Source organism: Pelodiscus sinensis, chromosome 13 (genome assembly GCF_052426305.1).
Source record: "Pelodiscus sinensis isolate ZL-2025 chromosome 13, ASM5242630v1, whole genome shotgun sequence".
Taxonomy (NCBI): Eukaryota; Metazoa; Chordata; order Testudines; family Trionychidae; genus Pelodiscus; species Pelodiscus sinensis.
Genome location: NC_143064.1, coordinates 46,344,435 through 46,371,789, shown reverse-complemented (window position 1 = coordinate 46,371,789; position 27,355 = coordinate 46,344,435). Strand labels below are relative to the sequence as shown.

The following is a 27,355-nucleotide window of genomic DNA, read 5'->3' as shown; positions in this document are numbered from 1 at the left end:
CTTAACATGATTGGTTACCTTATTTTGCTTCTAATATCCTTGGAAGTCAGGTTTATCTCTAAATAAGGTAAACTGCACTATGCAAACCTGCTGACTCTGCAGTTACAGTTGTTTGTTACATTTATTCGCTTGCTTAACAATAGGCGGGTTACACTTCCTACTTGCCTGCTTGAGCCTGTCACAAGTGAAATATATCTACATTCTTACTCAAGCAGGAAACTGGTTTCACTTCCTGCTACACACTGACTGCAAGCATATCATCTCCTTAAATTCTGATTGGGGAAGCTGCTTTCAGTGGCGGCAATGAATTTCAAATTAACCAATCAGGCCGACTCAAGCATTCCAGAGCAGACCCACATTCAGTCTCCCACAGGCAACGAGTCGGTAAGTAGAACTCTCTCTTTGCTTTTCTTTGGCAACATACAATTCTTACTAGAATTACAATTCTCCTGGCTTGTTTATGCGGTTGCAAAGCTGTGTTTTATATTGTCTGTAAAATCTATTTCATTTTCTGCCTTTCTAGATTATTTGGCTTCGTAAATAGTACAAAATAAATACCTTAGCGATAAACCTTGACTGACCTTCTGAAGATATTATCAAAGTATGTGCAATGCACACAAATCTATTGAGCCTCACTATCGGGGAAAGATTATTTAAACTGTAGTCCGAGATCACTTTGTTCTAAGCAGAAGCAGAAGCGGAGTCTGCACCACTCAGATGTAAGACCAGGAGCATTTCACTAATTTTGGGCTGTGTTTTAAGTCTGACCTCTGAGCAGACTCTGAGCTGGGGAAGATGAGAAAGAAATACACTAGGCTGGAGCAGAGCTGGGGGGGGGGGAGGGGGGGGGAGGCGGGGGAGGCTGTGTTTTCAGTGACAGACTTTCCAAAGAAACAAAAGTGGTTTTATTTTATTAAAAAAATAATCACAAAATGTTTCAAAAAGTCTTTAAAAATATGAATCAAACAGAATGTTTGGAATATGTTCCCACTCATCCTCCCCTCTCATATCTTGCCTTTTCTCCTCCAGAGGCAGAGGCGGCTTTTTTAAACTAACAAAATTAATTTAAAGCAGAGGACTTGGCTGTGGTAGTGAACTTTAGCGACCCAGCCATCTGTGGGGACTAGATTATCCAGCGAGTTTTTGAAATGCATTGGGTTTTTTTCAATTTTAGAAAGTGGAGAAAGCAACGAGGGGAGAGGCAATTATGACAAGTTGGAGCTAGTTGAGAATTTGAAAATGAAAGGCAGCTTGAGAAAATGCAGGCTCTTGATTCTAAAGAATGCCCCGAGAGAAAACAGCAGAATTAAGATCATGAATTTCAAGAGGGCAGAGTTAAGCAAATTTGGGGAGATGGTAGGTTCCCATGGGAAGCAGGTCTACAGGTCTTCTGCCCTGTGCGGGGGGCGAGCTTGGGCTTCAGACTTGTTGCAGCCCAGAGCCAATGCCAGCATTGGTTCAATTAGTACAATTATCGGTACTCAAAGAGTTAAATGGAAAATGTCCAGGAAAAAGCTTCCAAGCTATTAAATCATCAATGATAAGCACATCCTCTCAACGGTAACGGCATGAGAAAGGTAAACATCCGCTGAGCCAGAGCTTGTGAGCTGCAAACACACGCATATGGAGGAAATACAGGAAGGCAGAAGGGAGGCAGTCCAAGGGAGGCAGCTAATAGTGTGACAGACACTAGATATGGGGAGCTGGAACGGATAGCCTCCAAGAAGAACCTTTCTGCCAGGAGCAAAGATACTCAGCCATTCAGGCTGAATTTGTTTTCTAAAATTAAACTAACAGCAAATTTCATGGGACTGGTTTATCCGGGCCATGCAGCTCAGTCAGGGTACGTCTGCAAAGCTCACAGCAGCTTGGACTTGAGCCCAGTCTCCTCCAAAGGTGTGAGAGCCAGGGATCCTGCCTGAGCCACCGTGTCCACCAAGCTCTCTCCTGTCTTCCTGTGCTCTGAGGCTATGTCTACATTGCAGATCTTCCACAAAAACGTATTGCACAAGAGCGCATCCACACTGCAAAAGCACATCGGAAAAGCAATGTGCTTTTGTGCAAGAGAGTATCCAGACTGCTTGGACACTGTTGTGCAAGAAAGCTCTGATTGCAATTTACAGAATGGCCACCAGGACACCTATGCTTTTTTGGATTGCCTCCTTTTGCGCAAACCCTCCATGTTCCCCATCCACACACACCTTTTTTCACAAGAGCTCCTGCAGAAAAAGAAGTTGTTCCTCATAGAAAGAGGAATACCTATTGCGCAAAACCCCGCTGCTCTTTCAATTTTTTTGTGCAAGAACATGCTTGAGGTATGGATGCTCCACGAGTTTTTGCAGAAAAACTGTTATTTTTCCGCAAAAGCTTTGGAGTGTAGACATCACCTGAGATGCACTGCTGCTCATGGCGAGATGTACCTTTAGTGGCTGCCATACAGAGACTGTTCTAGGGTCGTGCTTATCTCTCCATCTGTTTCCTGCTCCATGCACGGCCAGACTAGTCAGCCCCTGTAACCTTTCTAAAACAGTCTCTCTGGAGGGGCATGTTTCAAATTCCTTTGACATCAGTGGGACTCTTCATTGACTTCAGGGGGCTTTGGAACAGGCTCAAAGTTAGGAGGTTTTATGCATAACATGCTAAGTTACTACTGTCAGCAAATAGACATTTTTGCCTTGGTGTTTACTGTAATGTATGAGATCATTTAATTGCCAGTAGATGCTAGCAAGTCCTTTCCCTTTCTTATACAGGCCCCACAGGTGAAGAAAAAAGTTCACCAGCAGGTGTATCCCAGGAAAACTTACTGATAATAAAGGCAGGGACAAAAGGAGAAGGGGATGGCTATAGAAATAAAGGGGTGGGGGGTGTCAGAAAACAGCCACCTCCTAGAAAAGAAAGTTTCAATGGCATGATTAGATTGCCAGTGATGGATGGAAACTGACTAGCTAACCAGACCAGCTTAAAGACCACACCGGAGATCAATCAGAGTAGTATGCTGTCTGAAAGGGGGCCATGATAAGGATGATGAATTAACAAAATAAATCCCTGAGGAGAAATTCTAGCAGCAGTTGGTTTATATTGCTTCACATTTAGACTTCAGATAATCACAGATGATTACTGAAAAAATTAAAGCCTGAAGTTCAAGGTCACAAAGGATTCAAAAGCAGGTGCAAGGAATATAAGCAAAAGGGTGTGTCTAGGTTAGCCTGCACCTGCCAGACAAGTATATCTTTCTGCGTTAGTATTATTGTGGTAATAACATTTTGTTGCACAGATCAATGCAGTTTCTAAATGAAGCTGTTGGAACGTTAAGTCCTGTTTCAAGTTGAAATTCCCCTTCAGGAAATGTGGGAAACAATCATCTATTGACTAAGGATCTGATTTAAAGTTCATGAATGGGAGTGTTTCCTTTGACTGTAGTGGGCCCCTAAATAAAACACTTAACATCGAATTTCAGACGTGGGCGGGGGATGTAAAGGTCTCCTGTTGGGGTAGGTATTGGGATATACATTTCTATTAGTTCTTAGTGCTTTTGTAGGGCCAGAGTCTAGGACTATGAAACTGGACCATCCGTACCGGTACAGGAAAGGTATGGAGTCATGCTGCTTTGGGACACAAACTCTGTATGCTGGAGGAACGCACGCACACTCTGCCCCCATCCCGTAGGACAGTGCAGGACTCTTCCCTCTGTGCATCCACCCTGCCTCCCAGACAGGTGGACTGGGGAGCAAGACCAAAGCCACGCAACTCTTCACCCCTTTTTGGTGTCACTTCTGCTTTCTGGGTGGCAGGAGAGAGCAATTCTTGTGTTTCTCCAAACACAGGAAGCTCTGGAGAGGAAAGGGGATGGCATAATAGATGTGGGAGATTTTATCAACATTATTGATTCACACAACGCTTCTGAGTTAGGCTGGGAAATTATCCCTCAATTTCATCTGTCTCATTGACATAACTCAGCGAGGGGGAGGGTGGGTCAGTTTTAGTTGGATTCTAATCCAGTTCTCAGACCACTGATAACCCTGGATGAGGTGAACATAAGAACATAAGAACGGCCGTACTGGGTCAGACAAAAGGTCCATCTAGCCCAGTATCCTGTCTGCTGACAGTGGCCAGCATCAGGTGTCCCAGAGAGGGTGGACCGAAGACAATGATCAAGCAATTTGTCTCCTGCCATCCTTCTCCAGCATCTGACAAACAGAGGCCAGGGACACCAATTCTATCCCCTTGCTCATAGCCTTTTATGGACCTAACCTCCATGAAATTATCTAGCTGCTCTTTAAACTCTGTTATAGTCCTAGCCTTCACAGCCTCTTCTGGCAAGGAGTTCCACAGGTTGACTACACGCTGTGTGAAGAAGAACTTTCTTTTATTAGTTTTAAACCTGCTACCTATTAAACTTCATTTGGTGTCCTCTAGGTCTTCTATTATGGGAACTAATAAATAACTTTTCTTTATCGGCCCTCTCCACACCACTCATGATTTTATAGACCTCTATCATATCCCCCCTCAGTCTCCTCTTTTCTAAACTGAAAAGTCCCAGTTGCTTTAACCTCTCCTCATATGGGACCCATTCCAAACCCCTAATCATTTTAGTTGCCCTTTTCTGAACCCTTTCCAAGGCCAAAATATCTTTTTTGAGGTGAGGAGACCACATCTGTACACAGTATTCAAGATGTGAGCGTACCATAGTTTATACAGGGGCAGTAAGATATTCTGTGTCTTATTTTCTATCCCTTTCTTTATAATTCCTAGCATCCTATTTGCCTTTTTAACCGCCGCTGCACACCGTGTGGAAGTTTTCAGAGAACTGTCCACGGTAACTCCAAGATCTCTTTCCTGATTTGTCATAGCCAAATTAGCCCCCATCATACTGTACCTATAGTTGGGGTTATTTTTCCTGATGTGCATTACTTTACACTTATCCACATTACATTTCATTTGCCATTTTGTTGCCCAATCACTGAGTTGCCCAATAAGAGATCTTTTTGGAGGCCCTCACAGTCTGCTTCTGTCTTGACTATCCTAAACAGTTTTGTATCCTCTGCAAACTTTACTACCTCACTGCTTACCCCTTTCTCCAGATCATTTATCAGGTGACCAGATGTCCTGATTTTATCGGGACAGTCTCAATCTGAGTCTTTTTCTTTTATAAGCATTTATTATCCTCAACCCTGTCTCAGTTTTTCACACTTTCTGTCTGGTCACCTTAACCTTGGGGGACAATTACTTGCTATTGCTGCTACCAAACAAACTTTTCCAGGAGGTCCCTATATCTCCATGAGCTCCACAATTCTTTTCCTCCTCCTACATCCTGCACAGCCTCCAGTGTCTTGTGTTGCATTAAGGTACTCCTCGACCTGGGGAGCACTGAATACAGCTTCTACCAGAGCCTCTCCTTGGGACAGCCCTAGAACAAGAAGCACCTTAACTCTGGACAGGTCTGATGAGAACTGTGCAGCCTTTTCCTTCTCTTATGGGAGGGATTGGTATGGAACTGCAGGTCACTTGTGGTAATTGTATGCACCCTGTCATTACTGCACATTGCTGATTTTTACTGTATGCTTCTGCAGGGTCCTGCGGGCATTGCGCCAAAGCGTTACCTGTTGCCAGTGCAGACTCCTCAGGAGGCTGAGTTACAGAAGATGAGCTGGTGCCTGAGTACGTATCAATTCCCTACCATACCGAAACAGGGCAAGGAGTCACATTAGTTGGACACTAAAACATGCATCACTGATCTCTTTTGTCAGGTTCATACAGCTCTTATATTGAAAGTACCCCAATGTGCTTCACTGAGAAGTGGCACTGGGGTTCAGACTGTCAGCCACCCCATTCCTGCACTCAAGGCAGGAAGCAGAGGTGGTCATTCAGTGGGGGAAGATGGAATGTTGTAAGTCATTTCTGCAACCTCTGTATTCTGGAGCGGCCACGACCTGTCTGACCCCTTGTCTAATCTAGATCCAACTTTTGTTTTGCTTCCCATGGCCTACCCAGCAAAAATAGCCCCAGGGCAGTTTGGTCATGGGGCTTTCCAACAATAGCAGTGTGGCACAGGCTTTAGCATATACTACAAAGCTGAGTGCATATCGTAGCCTGAACTCAGGCTGCTAGCCCGTACCACCATGTCTTCTCTACCCGTGTAGCTAGATTAAAGCTGACATGGGCATCGGTAGGTTCCACAGCCAGAACAGACCTTTGTGACCATCCAGCCTAAGCTTCTCAACAGCCCGGGTCAGAGAACTGCTCCCCAGGCGTTCCCAGAGCACACTTAGAAGATCGTCCAAAGACGAGTTTAAAATGACCACTCACGAGAATCCACCATTAATTACCAGATGGTTAAAATTTATACCACACACCCAATCTGAATTGTTCAGCTTCAGCTCTGTATGGGGCTGAATCTTCTGCTTCACAATGGGCATAACTTACCGAGGGCTGGGTGCTAGTCATGGCAAATCTCAATTTTAAAATCAAGCCGGGGTGTTTCTTCTAACATACATGCACTGGTTCAACCAGAAATTGCAGCAGGGAAGTCCTAGGCTGTGTGCTATGCACTAGCTCAGCCCGGATGACTGCAGTGATCCCTTTTGGCCATATAAGCTGTGAAACAAGAGTGCCAGATGCAACAGGAGATGGGCTTAGGCAATGCACTTTCAGGGCAGGTTCAGATTTCAACTTTCTCCCCGGCCCACATCCCCAGTGTCCAGGGACATCTGAATTGGGATTCTGGTTCAAGCCTCTCTAAGGATACTGTCTACGCTGACAGCAGGAAGTGAAGTACATTCACTGCGGACACTCCTAGTATGGCTATAAAGCACTGTGGAGATGATTAGGCACTGTGGGTATGTAGCCTACATGTCTGTTTGCATATCCACGCTGCTTCTCCTCCATCTATTGTGGCCACTTTTAGCTGTGGGGTATCCCGAGGTGCTCACCACCAGAGCCTTTAACCCACTGTGGGGAGCTGCAGGAACCTTTTCTGGTGTCTCCCCTTTGCCCCACATGGACAGGATTAAAAAAGGGACTTCAGTGGATGCAGCCTATGTACCAGGCTAGCCCTTCCTGATAGGGGAAGAGGCAGCTCCACACACTGCTATTCCTCACCACCCCCATTGGCGCTGCATTGCTGTGAGTGCCGGGAAGTTCTGGCCTCACGATGCTCTTGCCTTGAGGCTCCGCCCCTGCAATTCTCATTGGCCAGGAATCACAGCCAATGGGAGATGTGAGGAGGTGAAGCCTGGAGGTGACTGTAGGGCAGGCCCTGTGGAGTCACAAAGGGTATGTCTACACTACCCCGCTAGTTCGAACTAGGAGGGTAATGTAGGCATACCGCACTTGCAAATGAAGCCCGGGATTTGAATTTCCCAGGCTTCATTTGCATAAGCGGGGAGCCGCCATTTTTAAATCCCCGCTACTTCGAACCCCGTGTAGCGCAGCTACACGGGGCTCGAACTAGGTAGTTCGGACTAGGGTTCCTATTCCGAACTACCTAGTTCGAGCCCCGTGTAGCCGCGCTACACGGGGTTCGAAGCAGCGGGGATTTAAAAATGGCGGCTCCCCGCTTATGCAAATGAAGCCTGGGAAATTCAAATCCCGGGCTTCATTTGCAAGTGCGGTATGCCTACATTACCCTCCTAGTTCGAACTAGGAGGGTAGTGTAGACATACCCTTATTTCCTCCCCAACAACCAGGAGCTGCCCCAGGTAAAAGTCATACTCTCCCCAATCCCCTGCCCCAGCCCGGAGTCACCCACCACACCCTAAATCCCTCCCAGACCCTGAACTCCAGCTTAGAACCCTAACTCTGAGCCCATTCCACCACCCTTTCTCCCTCTTAGACCCCACATTCCAACCTTGAGTCCCTTCTCGCACCCTATCTCAGATTCTGCACTGCCACCTCAGCTTCCTGTCCTGAGCTCTCTTCTGCACTCCAGAGCCCTGCTCCCCAGTGTAGACCTCCCACCCCCCCACACCTAAAAGCCTCATTCCCAGCCCCATCCCAGAGGCCACACTCCAGCTGGAGCTGTCAGCCCTCTTGCACCCATCCTCCTGCCTCAACTCACAGCCCCCTCCTGCTCTCTGAATCCTTAATTTTGGTCCTACCCCAGAGCCTAGGGGACTCCACAAAGTCTAATAGCATTGGACCCCCAGAAGAGTTAATTTAACGCTGCTGCCAGCACCTTTCACTTCCACATGATGCAATGCACCACAGCATGAAAGCAGCCTGCTTTCCACTGAGGCACCCAACATGCTGCCAGCGTAGATGAGGCCCAGTTGTGATCCAACATCCCCAAATGTACGTTGTTTCATAGCCCTGGGATAAGTCCTGTGTCAGACTGACTAGCTCGTTTCCGCCTTTCTCTCTAGCACTGCTGCTGGTTCTCCACTGGGCTCCAGAAACAGAAGAAGCCCAAGAATCTAGAACCGTTGCTGTGGGCTCTTCAGTGCTGCTGAATGCATTGCCCACCAGCAAACACACAGTCATAGATCATTTGCTGTGGGAATACGTAAAAAGCTTTGAGACCAGAAATATTGTGGATTACTACAAAAGTGGAAAGAAACCTGTGATCTATACACCCTATCAAGGCAGAGTCATTATTAATGAATCCACCGGCTCCCTTTTGTTGAAAAATGTGCAAGAGACTGACAGCGGGACCTACAGAGCGACCATCAATTTGAACAAAATTGAAGCCAGAGAAACGAAATTGCTAGTCTTAGGTAAGTGAATGAGCAGAAATATTTATAAAGCAGTGAGTTCAAACATCTGGCAGTACCAAAAAATTATACTGAATAGATTGCACCAATGTGATGGAGATTGGGTACATTTCAAGGAAGCAGCTGCACAACCCAATGACCACATAAAACGCCCTTCAAATCATTTGTACCAAAATCTTTTACACCCCTGTAGGACAAGAATCCATTACTTGTGATAAGGGGATGATATTTCTAAATAAATAAAAAATAAGGTTGATATCAGAGGGAAAAACTTTTATGATGAGATCTGTTCACTCTATGCATTCAATTCTGACATTGCAGGAAAAATGTCAACACTCGTAGCTCTACCATTGTTTTGATGGAGCATTCCAATCAAAGCCCTCCTGACTTGACCCTTTACTTTTGACAGCACAACCCAACATACTGTAGCTGAAGGACAGTGACACTGACTCTAGCCACACTACATGTGTGCACCTAGACCTGAGCAAGAAATACCATTTTGCTTTCACTGATGTGCACATTAAAGTTCTGCAGCATGTAGTCAGAAGGGCCTTTATCCTTGCATATGACACAGAGAAAGTCGAAAGTGGTGATAATCCCTAGAGCCCTGCAAATTCATGGGAATACATGGGTATCTGCATCCACCAATGTGGATATAGATATCTATGGCTTATTTTTGCAGACATAGATGCAGACACAAATTTTGTATCCCCATAGGTCTCTAACAATTCCATCCCTGGTGAACTATACAACTGGACTGGAGAAAATACTGAAATATATTGCAGGGAACGCCCCACACTGATCTCTAAGGGTATGTCTACACTACCCCGCTAGTTCGAACTAGCGGGGTAATGTATGCATACCGCACTTGCTAATGAAGCCCGGGATTTGAATTTCCCGGGCTTCATTAGCATAAGCGGGGAGCCGCCATTTTTAAATCCCCGCTGCTTCGAACCCCGTGCAGCGCGGCTACACGGGGCTCGAACTAGGTAGTTCGGACTAGGTTGCCTAACGTAGTGAATACAAGCAGAGAGAGGGTAAGTTTAGAAGATAGGATACACAAAGAACAAGTTAAAAATCACTTAGGAAAGTTAGATGTCAGCAAGTCACCAGGTCCTGATGAAATGCATCCCAGGATACTCAAGGAGCTGATAGAGGAGGTATCTGAGCCTTTAGCTATGATCTTTGAAAAATCATGGCAGACAGGGGAGATTCCAGAAGACTGGAAAAGGGCAAATATTGTGCCCATCTATAAAAAGGGGAATAAGAACAACCCAGGAAATTATAGACCGGTCAGTTTAACGTCTGTCCCAGGGAAGATAATGGAGCAGGTAATTAAGGAAATCGTATGCAAACACTTGGAAAGTAATAAAGTGATAGGGAATAGCCAGCATGGGTTTGTGAAGAACAAGTCATGCCAAACTAATCTGATAGCTTTCTTTGATAAGATAACGAGCCTTGTGGATAAGGGAGAAGCGGTGGATGTCATATACCTGGACTTTAGTAAGGCATTTGATACGGTCTCGCATGATATTCTTATTGATAAACTAGGCAAATATAACTTAGATAGGGCCACGATAAGGTGGGTGCATAATTGGCTGGATAACCGTAGTCAGAGAGTTGTTGTTAACGGTGCTAAATCCTGCTGGAAAGGGATAACAAGTGGAGTTCCTCAAGGGTCTGTTTTGGGACCCGTACTATTCAATATCTTCATCAATGATGTAGATATTGGGATAGAGAGTACTCTTATTAAGTTTGCAGATGATACCAAACTGGGTGGGGTTGCGACTTCTTTGGAGGATAGGGACATAATTCAAAATGACCTTAGCAAGTTAGAGAAATGGTCAGAGGTAAACAGGATGAGGTTTAATAAAGAGAAATGCAAAGTGCTCCACTTAGGAAGGAACAATCAGTTCCATACATACAAGATGGGAAGCGACTGTCTAGGAAGGAGCATGGCGGAAAGGGATGTAGGGGTCATAGTGGACCACAAGTTGAATATGAGTCAACAGTGTGATGCTGTTGCAAAAAAAGCAAATATGATTCTAGGTTGTATCAACAGGTGTGTTGTAAGCAAAACTCGTGAAGTCATTCTGCCGCTCTATTCTGCACTAGTTAGGCCTCAGCTGGAGTACTGTGTCCAGTTCTGGGCGCCACATTTCAAGAAAGATGTGGAGAAATTGGAAAGGGTACAGAGAAGAGCGACAAGAATGATTAAAGGTCTAGAGAACATGACCTATGAAGCCAGGCTTCATGAACTGGGCTTGTTTAGTTTGGAAAAAAGAAGATTAAGGGGGGACATGATAGCGGTTTTCAAATATCTAAAAGGGTGTCACAAGGAGGAAGGCGAAAATTTGTTCCTCTTGGTTTCTGCGGACAGGACAAGGAGTAATGGGCTTAAAGTGCAGCAGGGGAGGTTTAGATTGGACATTAGGAAAAAATTCCTAACTGTCAGGGTGGTCAAATATTGGAATAAATTGCCAAGGGAGGTTGTGGAATCTCCCTCTCTGGAGATATTTAAGAACAGGTTAGATAGACATCTGTCAGGGATGGTGTAGACGGAGCTTGATCCTGCCTTGAGGGCGGGGGGCTGGACTCGATGACCTCTCGAGGTCCCTTCCAGTCCTATTATTCTATGATTCTATGATTCTATGATACTGTTACTCTTCGTGAAATGAGGTGTACCGGTAGTTCGGAATAGGCACCCTAGTCCGAACTACCTAGTTCGAGCCCCGTGAAGCCGCGCTGCACGGGGTTCGAAGCAGCGGGGATTTAAAAATGGCGGTTCCCCGCTTATGCTAATGAAGCCCGGGAAATTCAAATCCCGGGCTTCATTAGCAAGTGCGGTATGCATACATTACCCTCCTAGTTCGAACTAGGAGGGTAGTGTAGACATACCCTAAGAGCTGACTAACTAAGTTATAATTCTATAAGGACTATATGATTCTAGATTAAGAAATGTGTAGTTGGGTTAGAGGAAAGGCTTAAAGAGACAAATGAAACTTAGAAAGGTTGAATGACAGTGATGTTTAAAAAAACCTCCCTCAAAACTCAGTATTTCTGAACTCTTACACTGAGGATAACCTAAGATATGAAGTTTAGACATGAGTGACAAGATATATATTAAGTGACTAATAGCCTACTTCACTGCATGTTAGAGGATTTCACAAGTTTTAAGAATATACCCTTCATATAGACAAGTAGATCTAATTGATTGATTTCAGTGCCTGAATATGGATGTAAGTGCCTGACTTTAGGTATTCAAGCTTGTACATTTCAACCAGGACTTTTAAATGTACATAATCTCATTCTCCTCCCCAGAGCCTGTACACGAAGCTCATCTACAGATAAATTCTACTGTGATAGGTTCTTCCGTTGAATTATCCTGCAAGGTGCCAGCTGGTAGAGTACGAGCTATTGATTGGAAGAAAGATGGGAAGCCCCTCCCCAGGAACAAATGTTACTATTTCTCTGAAGACTTCACTGTTTTGTACATATCAGAAGCTCAGAAGTCAGATTGTGGATCCTTTTCTTGCAATGCCAGCAATGAGATCAGCTGGCGGGAAACCTCAGTGAATTTGACCATTGAGGGTGAGTGTTGCATTAGCACTTTTGATTGTAAACCCCTTACTACGGTTAGTGCCAAACCTGACGCTTAGCAGTGCCATTGTATCCAGTAGCTGAGTGGTTAGAACAGGTATGACTGCTCTTCCAATCATCTTGCTGTGGGAGGAGGTAATTGAATCTAGGTCTCCCATGTCCCACATGAATGCACTAACCCCTGGGCTAAAAGTTTGAGCTGAGTGGCACCTGAGTCATATTTTGATGGGACCCAAACTCAGCCTCAGAGCACACCTACATGATTAAGGCCCATAGGTGAATTGGGTGGGTGAACACCCCTCTTCTCTGGTTTGTGAATTACACTGGAACTGAGGTGGGAGACAGGCACTTCAATGACTAGAAGCAGACAATTGTGTGTGTTCCCTGCAGCAGTAATGTAGGTGTCCAGGGCACTTTTAACCTGAAAATTATGTGCCAAGTGAGTTGAAGTGTCTACAGGTTCAGTGGGAATACTTTGGATCATAGGAGAGCCTGGAGAGCCTAAAACTAGGACTTCTGGGGTTTAGGCAACTAAACTTTGTTAATCTAAACCCATGCCTAAACACACAATTCAAGTAACTGCTTGCCAGTGGATTGGAGCAACCACTGCTAGGTTGTCAAGGGAGCAGCAGATGCTCAGCATCTGTAAAATATCCTTTGGATTTCTTTAGTTGCCATAATATGGATTTAGGTGCCTAATTTTAGCAGCCCAGGGTTGTCCATGTTGAGCATAGGCTACTTGTGTAGTAAGGCACGACAATGAGTAGTAGGGGCAGATTTTGGCTCTGAAAAACTACAACATCAAGGTGATTTAGGCAGACAAGTGACATAGTAATTTAAAAACAAATCTTTCAAGCACAATAGGAAACCTAGGAAAAGCTTGGAGACATGAGTAACACATGGCTCCTCTAGGAAGAGCTCTGCATATCCACTTTTTATCCATGGCTAGTGGAGCAGATAGTGAAGCAGATGCTCATGCAGAGCTTTCTTCTTTTCCCCTCCCCACCTGGCAAAAGAGAAAAAGTGAAACTACGCCCTAAATCTCCTTGTAGGGAGGGCCAAGTGCTGACTGCCTGTCTCCCCAACCCCGCCTGGTGAACACTGATTTGCAAAGCTCCCCGCACACTGTTAAAAAGGACAGCAGTCTCCACAAGTATGGAAACCCAACAGGTAGCCCTGGTCCTCCCCCCACACTCTCATTCCATATCTAGGAACAGAAACGGCAGCGCTCAGAAAAGACTAATAATAAAACAGAAAATGTGACAACCCCCTTACACACAAACACTCCCCGCTGCTGCCGGGCTCTTCCCTGCATCACCCGGTCCCCTCCTTGCTCTTCTGTGCTCCACCCTCCCCTGATTTCTTCTGTCGATACAAGTACAATCTGGATCACAGATTGCAGATCCAATAGGCAGTTGAGCCTAGTGGATGCAGATGCACCTTTCAGTATCTGCGCAGAACTCTACCTCTAAGCATCAGGTTTGGCAATTCATCATCACATTCACAGCACATCAGAGTCCTCACTCGCATCAAGCATCTTCCCTCACAATAGATCCAGTTAATTCCTGTTCATTTCTCATTCTGAATGCTCACTGACCACAGGTAACACTTAGGGGCTCTTCAAAGGAAATTCTACAGGAAGATCTCAACATAGCTTTGAAAGTTTTGCTCCCCCTGCCAGGTGTCAGAGTTTAACAATGTCTTCATTAATTATTATTCATTTATATTCATGTAGTGACTGAGCACCTCAGTCACAGAACTAGAATGCAGCCCCAAAGGGCTTCCTTTTCATTGCATCTCAGATCTCAGCTAGAAGGTTTATCCCCACTTTAGTCCTTAGGACACTGAAGTGCAGAGAAGAGGAAATTGTACTTATGCTGTCCTTCAAGCCGAAAGGAAGAAGCAAGAAAAATGGAACAGCTTTCAGTCCCTGCTCCGTCACTTTTGTCCTTCTCTTGTTGGCTTTCCAGTGATTGTTTGGATTTGTGTTGTCCATATTATAGGTATCGTGCCAGCCCTAAAGAATACACTGAAAATTTCTACTATTGCTCTTGCTATTGCAATATCATTGGCTGCTGGATCTGGCTTGGGCTTCACTATCTTGTGCTGTCAATCACAAAATAAAAAAATCAGTAAGTATGTCAGCTCCTTTCTTTTCAATCTTGGACAGTGTGTGTATTGCAGATAAACCCAACATGTGCTTAATTTCTCCTCTGTAAAAAAACGTAGTTAACTGAGTAGAGTTGATAGCAAAAAGGTATGTGGTCTTCTGGCAGTATCTCATAGGACTCTACATGCCTGTAGCAGAACACTCAGTTATCTTCCCTGTACTTCACTTTTCATGTTCACATCTGATTAGATTTCTCTGAGAAATTCCAAAGCTTCAATATTCCAAGGCCAAGGTTCCTAATGCTAGTATCTGAAATCCATGAGGAGGCTCCTCCTATTGAGGGCAACAGAACTTGTGCTACTTTCTTACAATGATGATATGGATCTCCATTGTACACTGCTTGAGATCTTCTGATGAGGCCTTTATTATTATAATTCCCATGCCAGTGCCCCATCCACCAGCCCTTGTTGTTTTTATTAACCTTAAATACTGATCAGCCTTTTCCTTTCCTTCCATTCCGCTCTTCCCCAAATCCTCTTAGTATCAAACCTAGAGCACAGAGGAGGTGTCACTCACTAATGTATCTGTTGCTTTCGTAGAGGGAGAATTATGGAGATGGCTTGTCGTGGTCATCCATGGGCTCGTGTGTGTTTCATCCATCCTGATGTTTGCTGCTGCTCTCCTCTGGGTGTGGGAAGAAGGTAGGCCCCCTTGGTTCTTGAATTAAAGGGTGCACGTGTTTGACCGTGAAGCAGTGAATGAGGCAAAGGGAACAGACTGTGGAAGAAAGGTGGAAAATACTCATAATCAAAGCTTCAGCTCTAGATACAAAAATCAAAAGCACCTTATTAATATCAGACCTGGAAAACTGATAGGCAGGATGTCACACTGTCGGATGAGTTATGTTGGCTACAGAATCATAAAAATCAGAATAGTGATAGAAATGTAGCCGTGTTAGTCTGGGGTAGTTGAAGCAAAATGCAGGACAATGTAGCACTTTAAAGACTAACAAGATGGTTTATTAGATGATGAGCTTTCGTGGGCCAGACCCACTTCCTCAGATCAAATAGTGGAAGAACTTCTTCCACTATTTGATCTGAGGAAGTGGGTCTGGCCCACGAAAGCTCATCATCTAATAAACCATCTTGTTAGTCTTTAAAGTGCTACATTGTCCTGCATTTTGATAAAAATCAGAATAAGGGATGAGGGGCCAGAAAGAAGGCAGGAGGACACTTGGGAGATTTTAAATTAAAGCTCCATAAAAAATAAAGCTCCAAGAAGCACTTACTCCCAAAGGTTGGGAACCACTTTTCCATCCCTGGCTCCTCCTTCATCTGACTGCAGCCACAGAGCCTAACTTTTCCAAGTGTGTCCATAATAGATATGGGATTACATGAGGGTACAATCACAGCACTCATAGACCCACTCCTATGTCCTAAAATGGAGTCAAACAGCCACTGGTAAATAAATCCACCCTGGGTGGAGAACTGTGTCCCATAGATGTGTGCCCAGGTCTCCAATTTTATCAAGAAAGAAAGTTGGTTCCTCTCCCTCCCATGTTGCTGTCCTGACCTCAACACAGGACAGTACCAGTATTGTGGATAGCACTTAAACACAACTTCATACATGTGTTCTCAGCCCATTAAAATGAGTAGGACTTAAATTTGTATTTAAAATTACATATGTGCTTAAATCTATTTGCAAATTGGGGCCCGCAACCTATTTGGCATGCTCCATTCCCCCAACCTGCCCTATGGCCATGCCATACAATTGGGAACAAGGAACTTTGATTCTGTTAGTCCCTTATTAGCTTAAACTGGTTTTTAAAGATAGATTAGTGGGGTTTTTTATAACTTTCCCTCCTTGTTGCATTACTGCAGGGTGGATTTAACATTGTTTGGGTAATTACATTTCCACAAAATATTGTGTTTGGATATTTCACATCTAACCTTAAATAGGAATCTCTTGGTTCTAGAATGCCTGAGGATAGGACGTTCATTACTGATATGTATTCCCATCCTTAGTTATGGAAATATGTTTGGATAAAAGAACTGTAAGGTGGATAGAAAGTTTGTAGATTGTCAGACCCAACGGGTAGTGATCAATGGCTCAATGTCTGTCTGGCGGTCACTTTCAAGCAGAGTGCCCCAAGGATCGGTTCTGGGGTTGGTTTTATTCAACATCTTCATTAATGACCTGGCTGAGGGGATGGATTGCACCCTCAACAAGTTTGTGGATGACACTAAGCTAGGGGGAGAGGTAGATATGTTGCAGGGCAAGGGTAGGGTCCAGAGTAACCTGGACAAATTAGAAGATTGGGCCAAAAGAAATCTGATGAGGTTCAATAAGGAGAAGTGCAGAGTCCTGCACTTGGGACAGAAGAATCCAAAGCTGGTTACAGGCTGGGGATCATCTGTCTAAGTAGCAGTTCAGCAGAACACAACCTGGGGATTACAGTGGATGAGAAGCTGGATATGAGTCAACAGGGTGCCCTTGTAGCCAAGAAGACTAATGGCATATTAGAGTGCATTAGAAAGAGCATTGCCAGCAGATCTAGAGACGTGATTATTCCCCTTTATTCAGCTCTGGTGAGGCCACATCTGAAATATTGCGTCGAATTTTGGGTCCCCCCCCACAGCAGAAAGGATGTGGTTGCGTTAGAGACGGTTGAGTGGAGGGCCACCAAAATGATTAGGGGTCTGAAGCACTTTATCTATGAGGAAAGACTGAGGGATTTGGGTTTATTTAGTCTGCAGAACAGAAGAGTGAGGGGGGATTTGAGAGCAGCCTTCAACTTCCTGAAGGGAGATTACAAAGAGGCTGGAGAAAGGCTGGTCTCAGTAATGACGGATGGCAGAACGAGGATCAATGGTCTCAAGTTACAGTGCGGGAGGTCTAGGTTGGACATTATGAAAAGCTATTTCCCTAGGAGGGTGGGGAAGCACTGGGATGGGTTCCCTAGGGAGGTGGTAGTGGAATCTCCATCCCTAGAGGTTTTTAAGTCCCAGCTTGACAAAGTTCTGGCTAAGTTGATTTAGTTGGGATTGGTCCTGCTTTGGGCAGGGGGCTGGACTCGATGACCTCCTCCAGCCCTAGGATTCTATGAACTCCAGCGGAGCAGGTTTGGCTCGGTAGTTACTGAATTACAGTGAAGCAGGATTAATCAATTAATTGTGTCTCTAAGCAAGACCCAATACTGCTACTTACTCCACCCTGGCAGATCCCCACGGGGCCCTTTTTGATTGCAGGGTTGTGCCCATGCTCAGTGATTGGCAGGAGCAGAGCATTAACTGTAGCTACAGCAGTTCTAGTTCCATTCCTTGTTTGTGCACAGGTCTCTCCACAGCCCTTACGTTGTGTATGGTCTTCCTCACGTGGGTGATCATGGTAACACTTCTCATAAGCGCCGTTCTGGCGACTTGTCCCCAACACCTTGAGAAATTTAAAGAGAAAACAGGTGAGTAATATGTGGATTTTACATATATTTGTGACATTTAAGAAAAGGTTAGACAAACATCTGTGTAATTACTCCTGCCTCACTGTGGGGAGATGGACAAGAGGACCTCTTCTAGCCCTATGTGTCTAGGATTCACAGGGTGAGTGGTGTAGCTGTAATGTATTATAGCAATTATTGTTGGCTATGTGATACATTTCTTGAAATGCTGAGCTTTGTTATCACTCTTGACACCAACTGCATTAACCAGACATCCCCAATTAGCAGCCTGAAACCTGGTTCTTCCTGTTCCAATTGGCCTCCTATGAGCTTAACTCTTGTTGAAGCTAGTAGATTTCTATGTGCCCATCAGAGATGCTAGGTATATGCTCAGGGCGACTTCTCCTATGGCTGCACGGCTACTTTTAGCACAGCAGCGTGATGAGAGTTAGTGCAGGTCTGTCACCTCGAGCTGGGAATCACACCTTCGCTCACAGTATAGACACGATTCTTGAGGTGACCCATGGCGAGTGTCAGCTCATGAGACTCCCATGAAGAAAGTAGCACCACTATGTTGAGGGCAAAGTTTTGGCTGTGTGAAAGCATGGCTAGTGGGAGAAGGTACAAGGAAATGTTTCACCCCTCACCTTGCACATCTTTCAAGCAGCCACACACAATACTGACCCAGCAGCTAGGGCAAAACTCCACAACTGGCAGGATGGCATCACATCTCCTGAGCAACTGTTGGTATTTGGCAGCAGGCAACAGACGAAATGCACTTTGCACTTTTCTTCCTTGCTGGCTGAGATTTGACAATGTTTGCCCGTACTTGCTTTGCTGTAAAACGTAAAACAAAGAAACTGTATGTATAGCTGGTGTATCCGCACATGACATGTTACAAGCCTCAAACCATTGCAGACATGTTGACTTCTGCTGCTATTTGCTTCACGGGAGTCTCATGAGCTGACACTTGCCATGGGTCACCTCAAGAATCAGGTTCCAAAGGTTTTTGCAATTGTACAGGAAGAAGCCAACAGAAAAAACAATCTTCTTCGACCTTCATGTGCATCAATCAGATAATGCAGCATTTTCTTACTTCTTTTCTCTTTCCAAGTGTACCGGGTCCTTCTGGATATTGCAGCTCCAGGAGGAATGATTCTAGTTGTGTTGTTTGCCATCTTCCTTACAGAGAACATCCAGCATCTCCAAAGTAAGCCCTCATCCTACTCTCATTAAAAAGTATATGCATGCTTTCCTGCAAGGAATTTTTTTTAAAGGAACTCTTAGTTAATATACAGACTCACTACTAGTTTTCTGTGCAGTTGAATTTTATATTTGTTGTGAAATAGAGATTTCAAGTCCCCTGCAGCCCACATTACCTGAGAATCTCCATAGCATTCAATGCTACAGGGACCCGTGGGCACAGCACATCCTCTCCCATTTCCTGCTCTGTCCCCTTCTATAGCCAGGCTTGCAAAGTGGCTTGAATAGGACTGTTTATGCCAGCCACATGCAGTGCTGTGACAAGAGAATTGTCTCTTCCCCAGCTGCAAGGTTTCTACAGCCCCCAATCCCCAGCCATCATGGAACCCAGCATTCCAAGTACAGAAGCCTCCCCCTCCCGCAAGCAAATAAATTAGTGACGTGGTATTTTCTTCCTTTCTTCTTTTGACCTCCAGGAAAAGGCTGCTCACCAGTTTTTGGCAGCACAGATGCCATCCTTATTGTGGCTGCAATTTCTCTTCTTATTCTTCTAGCACTCTTCATGTGGTGTAAGTATCAACCCCTCATTTCATGTGTTTTTAAACCTTTTTTAAAAAAAATCACTGTTACATCATATTGCACCACCCATTTTATATATTCCTTATTTCTCCAGGAGTTATGAAGAAAAAGGGAAACTTTATAAAGTAAATTAGAGGGCAAGTAGATGAAATATATAGCCCATCTACTATCAATTTGTGTGAGCTGGGCTGGCAAGAAAGGAATTAAAGGAAGAACCAGGTGATGGGCAAAGAGAGGCAATAATGAAGGGGAAAAGGGACTGTTGTGCTGGAAGGGGCCAGATCCCTTCCAATTCAAAATGATTTTATTGTCAGAGTTTCTGATACGTGGTGTATGAGCATATAAAAATCCTTAACTTCAAAACATAGAGATTTCATTTGATTAGGAAAGGGAAATAATAATAAAGGAAATGGAGGCAGGCATGGCTTGATTATACCAAATGAAAAAAAACCCCTAATAATTTCAGCTGCACCTGCTTTACAAAAACATTTTGCAAGTCTTCCTGTTTTCTCTAATACTGAGGCAAGACAATCGTCTCCTGGAATTTGGATCCCAGAACCACTTTCTGAAGGGCTCTAGTTTCACTCTCATGCCACTGAGCTATGCCTCATAGGTGCCCCTGGTGACTTACTCTCTGTAACATGTTTTTTCTTGCACTGGTTTTGATACGCATATATAGCACTAAGCAGGCTTAATCAATGTACACTTTCCAGATCACTGCAGGAAAAAAAGCCAAGAACACAATCCTCAAGAAGACGAGCCTGCCACCACAGTAAGGATGAAGTACCTCAGAAAACTTTTTAATTGGACTTTTAAAATATCCGCATTGGGTCTCGCTAGTGTAACAAGATCCAAGAGTTCCCTCAATTCATCCAGAACTTCTCTGAGCTTCCAGAACTTCCAAACATTGTATCATGTCTTATGCAAATACAGAGTTACATGCTTAACTATTTCACATGTAACTGAAAAGCTGAGACTATGTGGAAGCATACATAATACTGTAATAGAGCTGATCCCACCATCCTGGCTACAGCCTGCTGTTTTCGCAAGTAATGCCATTGGGTTTTTCATGACCTGCTGCTCAGGAGTTTCCCGAATGTTGCATCTGATCCGGATAACACTGCATCCAGGACTACAGTGTCTCTAATACAGTGAGACTTGCTGTCTGTCGCTTCCTGCGGCTCCTATTGGCCAGGAATGGTGGGAGCTGCTGGCAGGTGCCGTCCACGGACTGCAGGTTACCAACCATTGTTTTACCACCATGTCTGGACATCAGCTCAGTAGTGACTACACGCTAGATTGAAGAGGTTGAATGACAATACTGGATTTCCCCTGCAATTGAGCAATAGCCACTTGCACTCTTAGTCTTGGAAGGAGCTGCAGCTCAAAGAAACACCAGTGCTAGTTCTGGCTGTACGCGTTTGCTTCCCGGAGTTGATCTCAGCAAGCTCGATGACACCCTTTGCTGTTTGAGAATGGTCAGGCACTAGCTCTTGGAGGATGTTCCTTTGTCATCCAGGCCTGGAGGTAAGGTGTGAAGAAATCAAAGGTGCAGCACAGAAGAGTAATCAGCAAAAATCTCATTGCATAATTGAAAAGAGATTAATTTCATTTGTCACAAAACTCTGCCAGGGCCTTTCTGGGACATTGTTCGTGACAAAATTAAGCTAAGGGATTCCAGAGCTATGAATTGCAGGTTGTCAGTATTTTTTAAAAATACAAACTCTTAAAAGATAAAACTAATTCTAAAAACAGCAAGAGAAATATAATCCAAAGCAAGCAGCAAACAAGTTATTGAATTTAGAAATAATGCATCTAGTGTCAGCATTTGCAACTGATTCAATGTAAAAGGATAGCCAAGGCAGCTGATAATTTGCAAGTTCCCTGCACCTAGATTAGAAATGTGTAGTTTGAGTTTACTTCCTATTGGAGAGATATTAACTGAAACTTGGCTTGAGCTAAATACAATTTCAGACTTGAAGATTATCAAGTTAACAGATAGTAATCTCAAATTATTAGCCTCCTGCTCTGAATTCTCTGCTCCTGTACTCTACAGTCACAGGGCACATCCTAGTCCCAGCCTTCGCAATATATTGCCCAGCTCTTTCAAATCAGAACATAGTAAACTGCCACACGGAGGGATGATTACTAGTATGGCTCAGACCCGGAGCTCTCTAAGTTGCTGGAACAATTCTGTCTTATCATAAAGACTCCTGTTCAAATCCCACCAGCATCAGATATATAGTAGCCCAATGTCTGTGAGGGTATGTCTACACTACTCCCCTAGTTCGAACTGGGGGGGGGGGGGGTAATGTAGTCATACGGAGTTGCAAATGAAGCCCGGGATTTGAATTTCCCGGGCTTCATTTACATAAAGCCGGCCAGCTGTACATCTCGTGGAACGAGGAAATGCTGGCTGTTCCCTCTGGGCGGTGCTGTTGAGGAAATGCTGGCTGTTCCCTCTGGGCGGTGCTGTTGAGGAAATGCTGGCTGTTCCCTCTGGGCGGTGCTGTTGCTGAAATGCTGGCTGTTCCCTCTGGGCAGCCTGTGTTGCATGGGGAGTGTGGGCCCAAACGGTGGCTTGCTCCCCCATGATGGCCCGTCTAAGCAGCGCAAAACTCAGCCGAGCGTCCCACCCCCCTGGCCATGAATGTCACCACCCTGCCCTCCTTCGCCTCCCGCCATGGGGCTCGGCTGACTTCTGCGCCGTTTAGCCAGGCCACCGCGTGGGAACAAGCAGCGCAAGCAACCGTTTGGGCTCCACACTCCGCATGCAGCACGAGGAGTGCAGAGCCCAAAAGGCCATTTGGGCCCCGCGGTCCCCCGAGTGAGAGGCAGGAGGGGGAGGAGAGCTGAGAGAGAGAGGGGGAGAGGCAGGAGGAAGAGGAAGAGGAGGAGAGAGACTGGTGGCTCAGGAGAGAAGACGGACATGGAGGAGAGACCTGAAAATCCCGTCTTATGATGGGCTAATTGGCTAGTTTTTATAGAAATACATAGAGAAAGGTGCAAAGAAAATGGCACATACTGTAGTAGAGAACAACACTGCTGAACTGTTAGTCATTCAAAAAGAAGCTGGTCCATAGAGCAGTTCTGTAAAATGTGTTTCATTGAGTTTTTGCACAACCTTAATTGTTCTCAAGACTCACTGGAGAGCAGAGCTGTTCAGATAACATGAGGACAATCTTTTGAAACTCCTTCTTCCTTGCATGTCTCAGGAATGTGCTCCTATTACAACATACTATGTAATATTAGGGCCAGGTCTGCAGCAGTGGCTCAGCTCTGCTTGCAATAACTGAGGGGAATATGTAGGAAAAATGCTTTCAACTCCCAATTTTGACATCCCGGATTCTGTAGGATGTTGGGGGATATTTTGGGTCCCTAGCTGAATTTAGAGTAGCATAAGGATTGTTTTGTTATACCCGTCGGAATGGTGGCCCTAGAAGTGCAAGTTGTACACCACAGGCACAATAGGTACATCCCTAGGGTCACAGACCCTGAGGATACCTGGTAACACCAGAATCTTAGCAGTCTTTTAAAAACAGGTTTTGCTCTCTCATGGCTGGAAAGAAAAGCTTGAAAACATGAGCCTAGTATTAGTGATAGAGTGATGTCTACCTGAGTCTGCAGAGAGCCTATAACAACAGGTCTGTGAGCTTGGCTAGAGGGTCGGTCAGTTAGGGGCAAGGTGAGACGTAAATCTAGCCCACACTGGCCAGCTGGTCACCAAGTGTCCATGTGACCTGCACTACCTGCCTCACTTAGCTCTGGAGCGTTAACACTGAAATCCACTGCTCCCTGCTGACAGAACCCAAGGGTTTCTCTGTGAAGGGGCCCAGCTGTTGCCTCTTAGCAAAGTTCTGATGGTGGTGGCAAGGGCCTTACACAGGGTACATGCCTGATGGTTGGGGCTGAATCCTCCCTCCTACTAAGAAGGCCCCAGAAGGAGTGGGGAGTCTAGGGGCTAAGGAGACTACATCCTTCCAGAAGAGGAGAAGTGGTGGCTGCCCTACGAGCCCAACAGGTTGCTTGTGTGAAACACCTGCCACTATTTCCTCAAGTAGGGTGAGGGACATGGTGGGACTCCATAGGGACACCAATTGCCGCAATCTGGCCCTGACACTCTAGGGGCCCCTCTGCCAGCCACAGATCAAAGTGCTCAAGTCCTTTCCCTTTTTACTGTTATCTCCCTTAGGTGCAGCTGGGGGAGCGGGTAGTATGGAGCTGTCTCTGCCATCAGATTCTTTTACCTCAGAGGATGCCCCACCCGGCACTTCAGGGCAGCTCTCTGAGTGTGGTGCTGACTAAGCACCACAAAGTGGTGGAATGGGAGCAGAGGACTCTTCCTGTATCTGTTTATGGTGTCTTTAGTGCATGGTTTCTCTCTGTGTTCGTGTAAAGGCCATAATGTGTATCACGATGACCATTTTTATTTATTCTTATTCTAGCTCAGTCCTGGGATGGCAAGAGCTGCAGTACTGACCAGAAAGCGAGCACGGCTGAAGGGAAGCCTGAGGTAATAGCTAACACAGCAGAACACATTTCAAAAGTTTTAACATCTTCATTGTTTTTCCTATGTAGGAACCGTTAAATGAGAGTCCAGAAGCTGAAAGCTCCACATAAAGGTATTATCCTCCAGGTCAGTAGTTCTCAGGTGGGAGCATGAGGCAGTGTAAAAAGGCATCAGAGCTTAGAGTAGAACACATTTTCAGTTTAAAACTGAATTTTTAATCCTCCCTCCCAACAAAGCTACAAGGATCTGCTTGACATTTGGAATGCTCATTCTAGACTCAGGATAGAGTTTGTAACACAGATTTGGAGTCTCATAACCAGGTGCTTGACATACCGCTACCCTCAAAAGAGGACCCATTAAAACAATCCTGTGTTTTTGTGTGAAGAGATAGTGATTGAGGAGGAGACCAAGACACTTGGAGGGCAAGCGATCTCGTCTCTCCCTGCCCCTCAAGAGCACTTTTTCCCCTAGAAGGAAGTCACCTAGGGTATGTCTAGACTACAGGGTTTTGTCGACAAAACTGTACCCGAGTCTACACTACCACCGAGTTCTGTCGACATATCGTCAACAGAACTCAGCAGTTGTCGACAGCAGTAAACCTCATTCTACGAGGAATAATGCCTTTTGTTGACAGAGTTCTGTCGACAGAAGGCATTATTGCATCTACACTGTCCTTTGCGTCTACACTCTCATGTTGACAAAGAGGCTTGCTTTGTCAACAGAACTGGATGTAGTTTAAATGCTCTTTGTCAACAGAAGCTTTGTCGACAGTATCTTCGACAAAGGCTCTAGTCTAGTCCATACTCCTACAGTGGAAGAAAGGATGGAAAGTAAGGGTGAACGCCAGGCTCCACTAAAGTCAAGAGGAGTTTCGCACCTAATTTGGGATTTCACCCTAGGTCTCTGCTAGGGGCAAGTCTACACCAGAGTGCTATATTGTCACAGCAGCACAGATGCAGCTGTTGTGCTGTGATACACCTGGTGAAGATGCCCTATGCCATCAGCGCAATTCTTGCACCTCCACGAGAGGTGGAAGCTCTGTTGATCAGACAGTACCTCCTGCCAACACAATGCCAGCGTGGATAGTGCTTAGATCACTGTAATTTATGTCGCTTGGGGTGTGGATCTTTTTCACACCCCCTGAACAATATAGGAACAGAATCTCCCCTAAGAACGTTACAGTGCAGTTCAACCTTTAACAGGTCTGCTTTTTTTGCCTGTAAAGTGCACACATTAGAGAGGGAGCCTCTGAAGTTATGCCCCCCTGCAATAAAAACCCCACAGCACTGAATCACAGAGCCCAGCTCAAGAGACTTGAGCTTGCAGTGCCACACACAGCAGTGTGGATATTTGGGGAGTGGGTTCTGAGACCCAGCCCTCATAGCGTTTCAGAGCCAGATAGTGTGCCTGTGTCAGCTGAGCTGGATCAGGTGCAGATATGCTGTCAGCTTCACTAGCAACTAGGCCAAATAGTTCTCTTTAGATTTTTGTCCCAAATGTTTTCTTAACTCCATGGGTATGTCTACATTCAGAGGGGAAAGGAAGCAGGTGTGCCCTGGCGCGCAGCTCCATCAAGAGCAGAGTGAGCTGCGGCACAAGCCAGCAGGGAGCTATGGAAAGACCTACCAGGGACCCAGGTTGCAATAGGACAGTACCTGTAAGAAGTGTTAAGTTACTTTCACCTCTGTCTATGCTGCACAGCTTTCAATGGCAAGGCTGTCTCAACACTGCCATGTAGCTAAAAGGCAGCGTGCCTGATCGTTGTTTGTTGGCACTTTTGCCAACAGAATACTTCCATTCCCTGAGGGAGGCTCCCTTTGTCAACAAGAAAGCATTTCTGCCAAGAGAGCTGTCCGGTATGTAGGACAGGTTGGGGCAGCCCTCCCAGGCTCCATTCTCTGCAGAACCTCTTTTCTCTTCTCTCCTCACTAGAAGCGTTTGCTTTTTAAGTGCTAGAAATGGGAGTGTACGAAAACTAAATCAAAATGAAAATTGCAATTCAGAAGTAAACCAACAGAAACTTTTCCACATTCTTTAGAAAGGGAAGACAATGATGAACTGCTAGAATTGGATACCTTGACAAAGGGGATGCAAGTGCAAGACTTAGGGAGGAGACACTGCTGGGACTTTTCCCAGTGTTGTTGGGCAGAAAGATGGAAAAATCTTACACAAATGCTCTTTTGTGGATGGACAGTGTGATGGTGTATCCATAGAGTCCAAGGCCAGACGGGACCGTTATGACAGTCTAGTCTGACCTTCTGAATGTCACAGGCCCTAGAACTTCCCCAAAATAATTCCAAGAGCAGATCTTTTACAACACTTAAAATAACCTGGTGAGTTGTGAGCATGATGGTGCATAGAGCGTGTTGATAGTGCAAATGAGTGTATGAGATGTGGATGGTGCAATGGTGTGTTGGGATGTGTGCGCATTTTGGTGTGTGATTGTGTGTGCAAATGGGTGTGTGTAAGCTCTACGCTCTTTTAAACACAAGAGTGGAATCCATTGAATGACGTAATAGAAGACAGGCTGGAAAGTCAGAAAGCTGAAGCCAATGATTCTGATAGAGTTTTATATATAACCTTCTTGACATCTTATTACTTAGCTTTTTATCTTTTAAAAAGGTGCATGTTTACTAGCTTGGCCTAGATTTTGTTTCCAGAGATAGCATTGTGTAAGTTCCCCCTTAGCTTGCTTTTATTACCATTAGCACTGTTTGCCGTACCATCATTGCTTGCCATAAATAGAAACAGAGGTGGCTAATTTCCATTTTGGTAAAAATGGCTAGCCACTGCTTTGTTGCTTGCAGAACTTCAGTAACCCAGGCCCAGATCCTGCAAGGCATTTAGGTCAACGGGACTTAGGCTCCTTTGAGATCTGAACTCCAGTTTTTATGTATTGTCAATATTTAAAAAAAAAAAAACCCAAAACATTCTGCTCCCCCATTTTGCTTATAACAGCTCTATTTGTATTTTCATTTAATACTTTAGCGTGTTTTCTGTTTTGGTCTCCTGGGCCTTTTTCCGATCGCTGCTTAGAGGGTCAGAAAGGAATTTCCCAGAGTTTTTCCCCTCTTTAAAAAGAGGGGTTTTCCCTCTGGGTTTTCGCCTTTCTCAGGAGAACTTCTCAGAGCTAAAACTATATCTTGCTAACTTGGCTAAAAATATTCACTGCCAATTGAGCTCAATAAAAATTTCATTTTTATAACAACCTA

General features: G+C 45.0%; 1 protein-coding gene across 2 annotated transcripts; it reads left to right on the top strand.

Moving 5' to 3' along the window:
• Positions 1 to 225: 225 nt before the first annotated feature.
• LOC102463258 (uncharacterized) lies at positions 226 to 27,355 on the top strand. 2 transcript variants are annotated; one of them, XR_016350574.1, is made up of 11 exons: positions 226 to 384; positions 5,571 to 5,658; positions 8,361 to 8,711; positions 12,030 to 12,299; positions 14,312 to 14,440; positions 15,018 to 15,119; positions 17,753 to 17,875; positions 18,966 to 19,061; positions 19,531 to 19,623; positions 20,347 to 21,160; positions 24,079 to 27,355. XR_016350574.1 is itself a non-coding variant. In XM_089781669.1 (11 exons), exons 1-11 carry the CDS (start codon positions 304 to 306, stop codon positions 24,251 to 24,253), a joined length of 1,434 nt encoding a protein of 477 aa, XP_089637795.1. In that variant the 5' UTR covers positions 226 to 303; the 3' UTR covers positions 24,254 to 27,355. The 2 variants fall into 2 exon arrangements, 1 of the variants encoding a protein (XP_089637795.1); XM_089781669.1 differs by having other exon boundaries at positions 20,347 to 20,405; positions 24,212 to 27,355.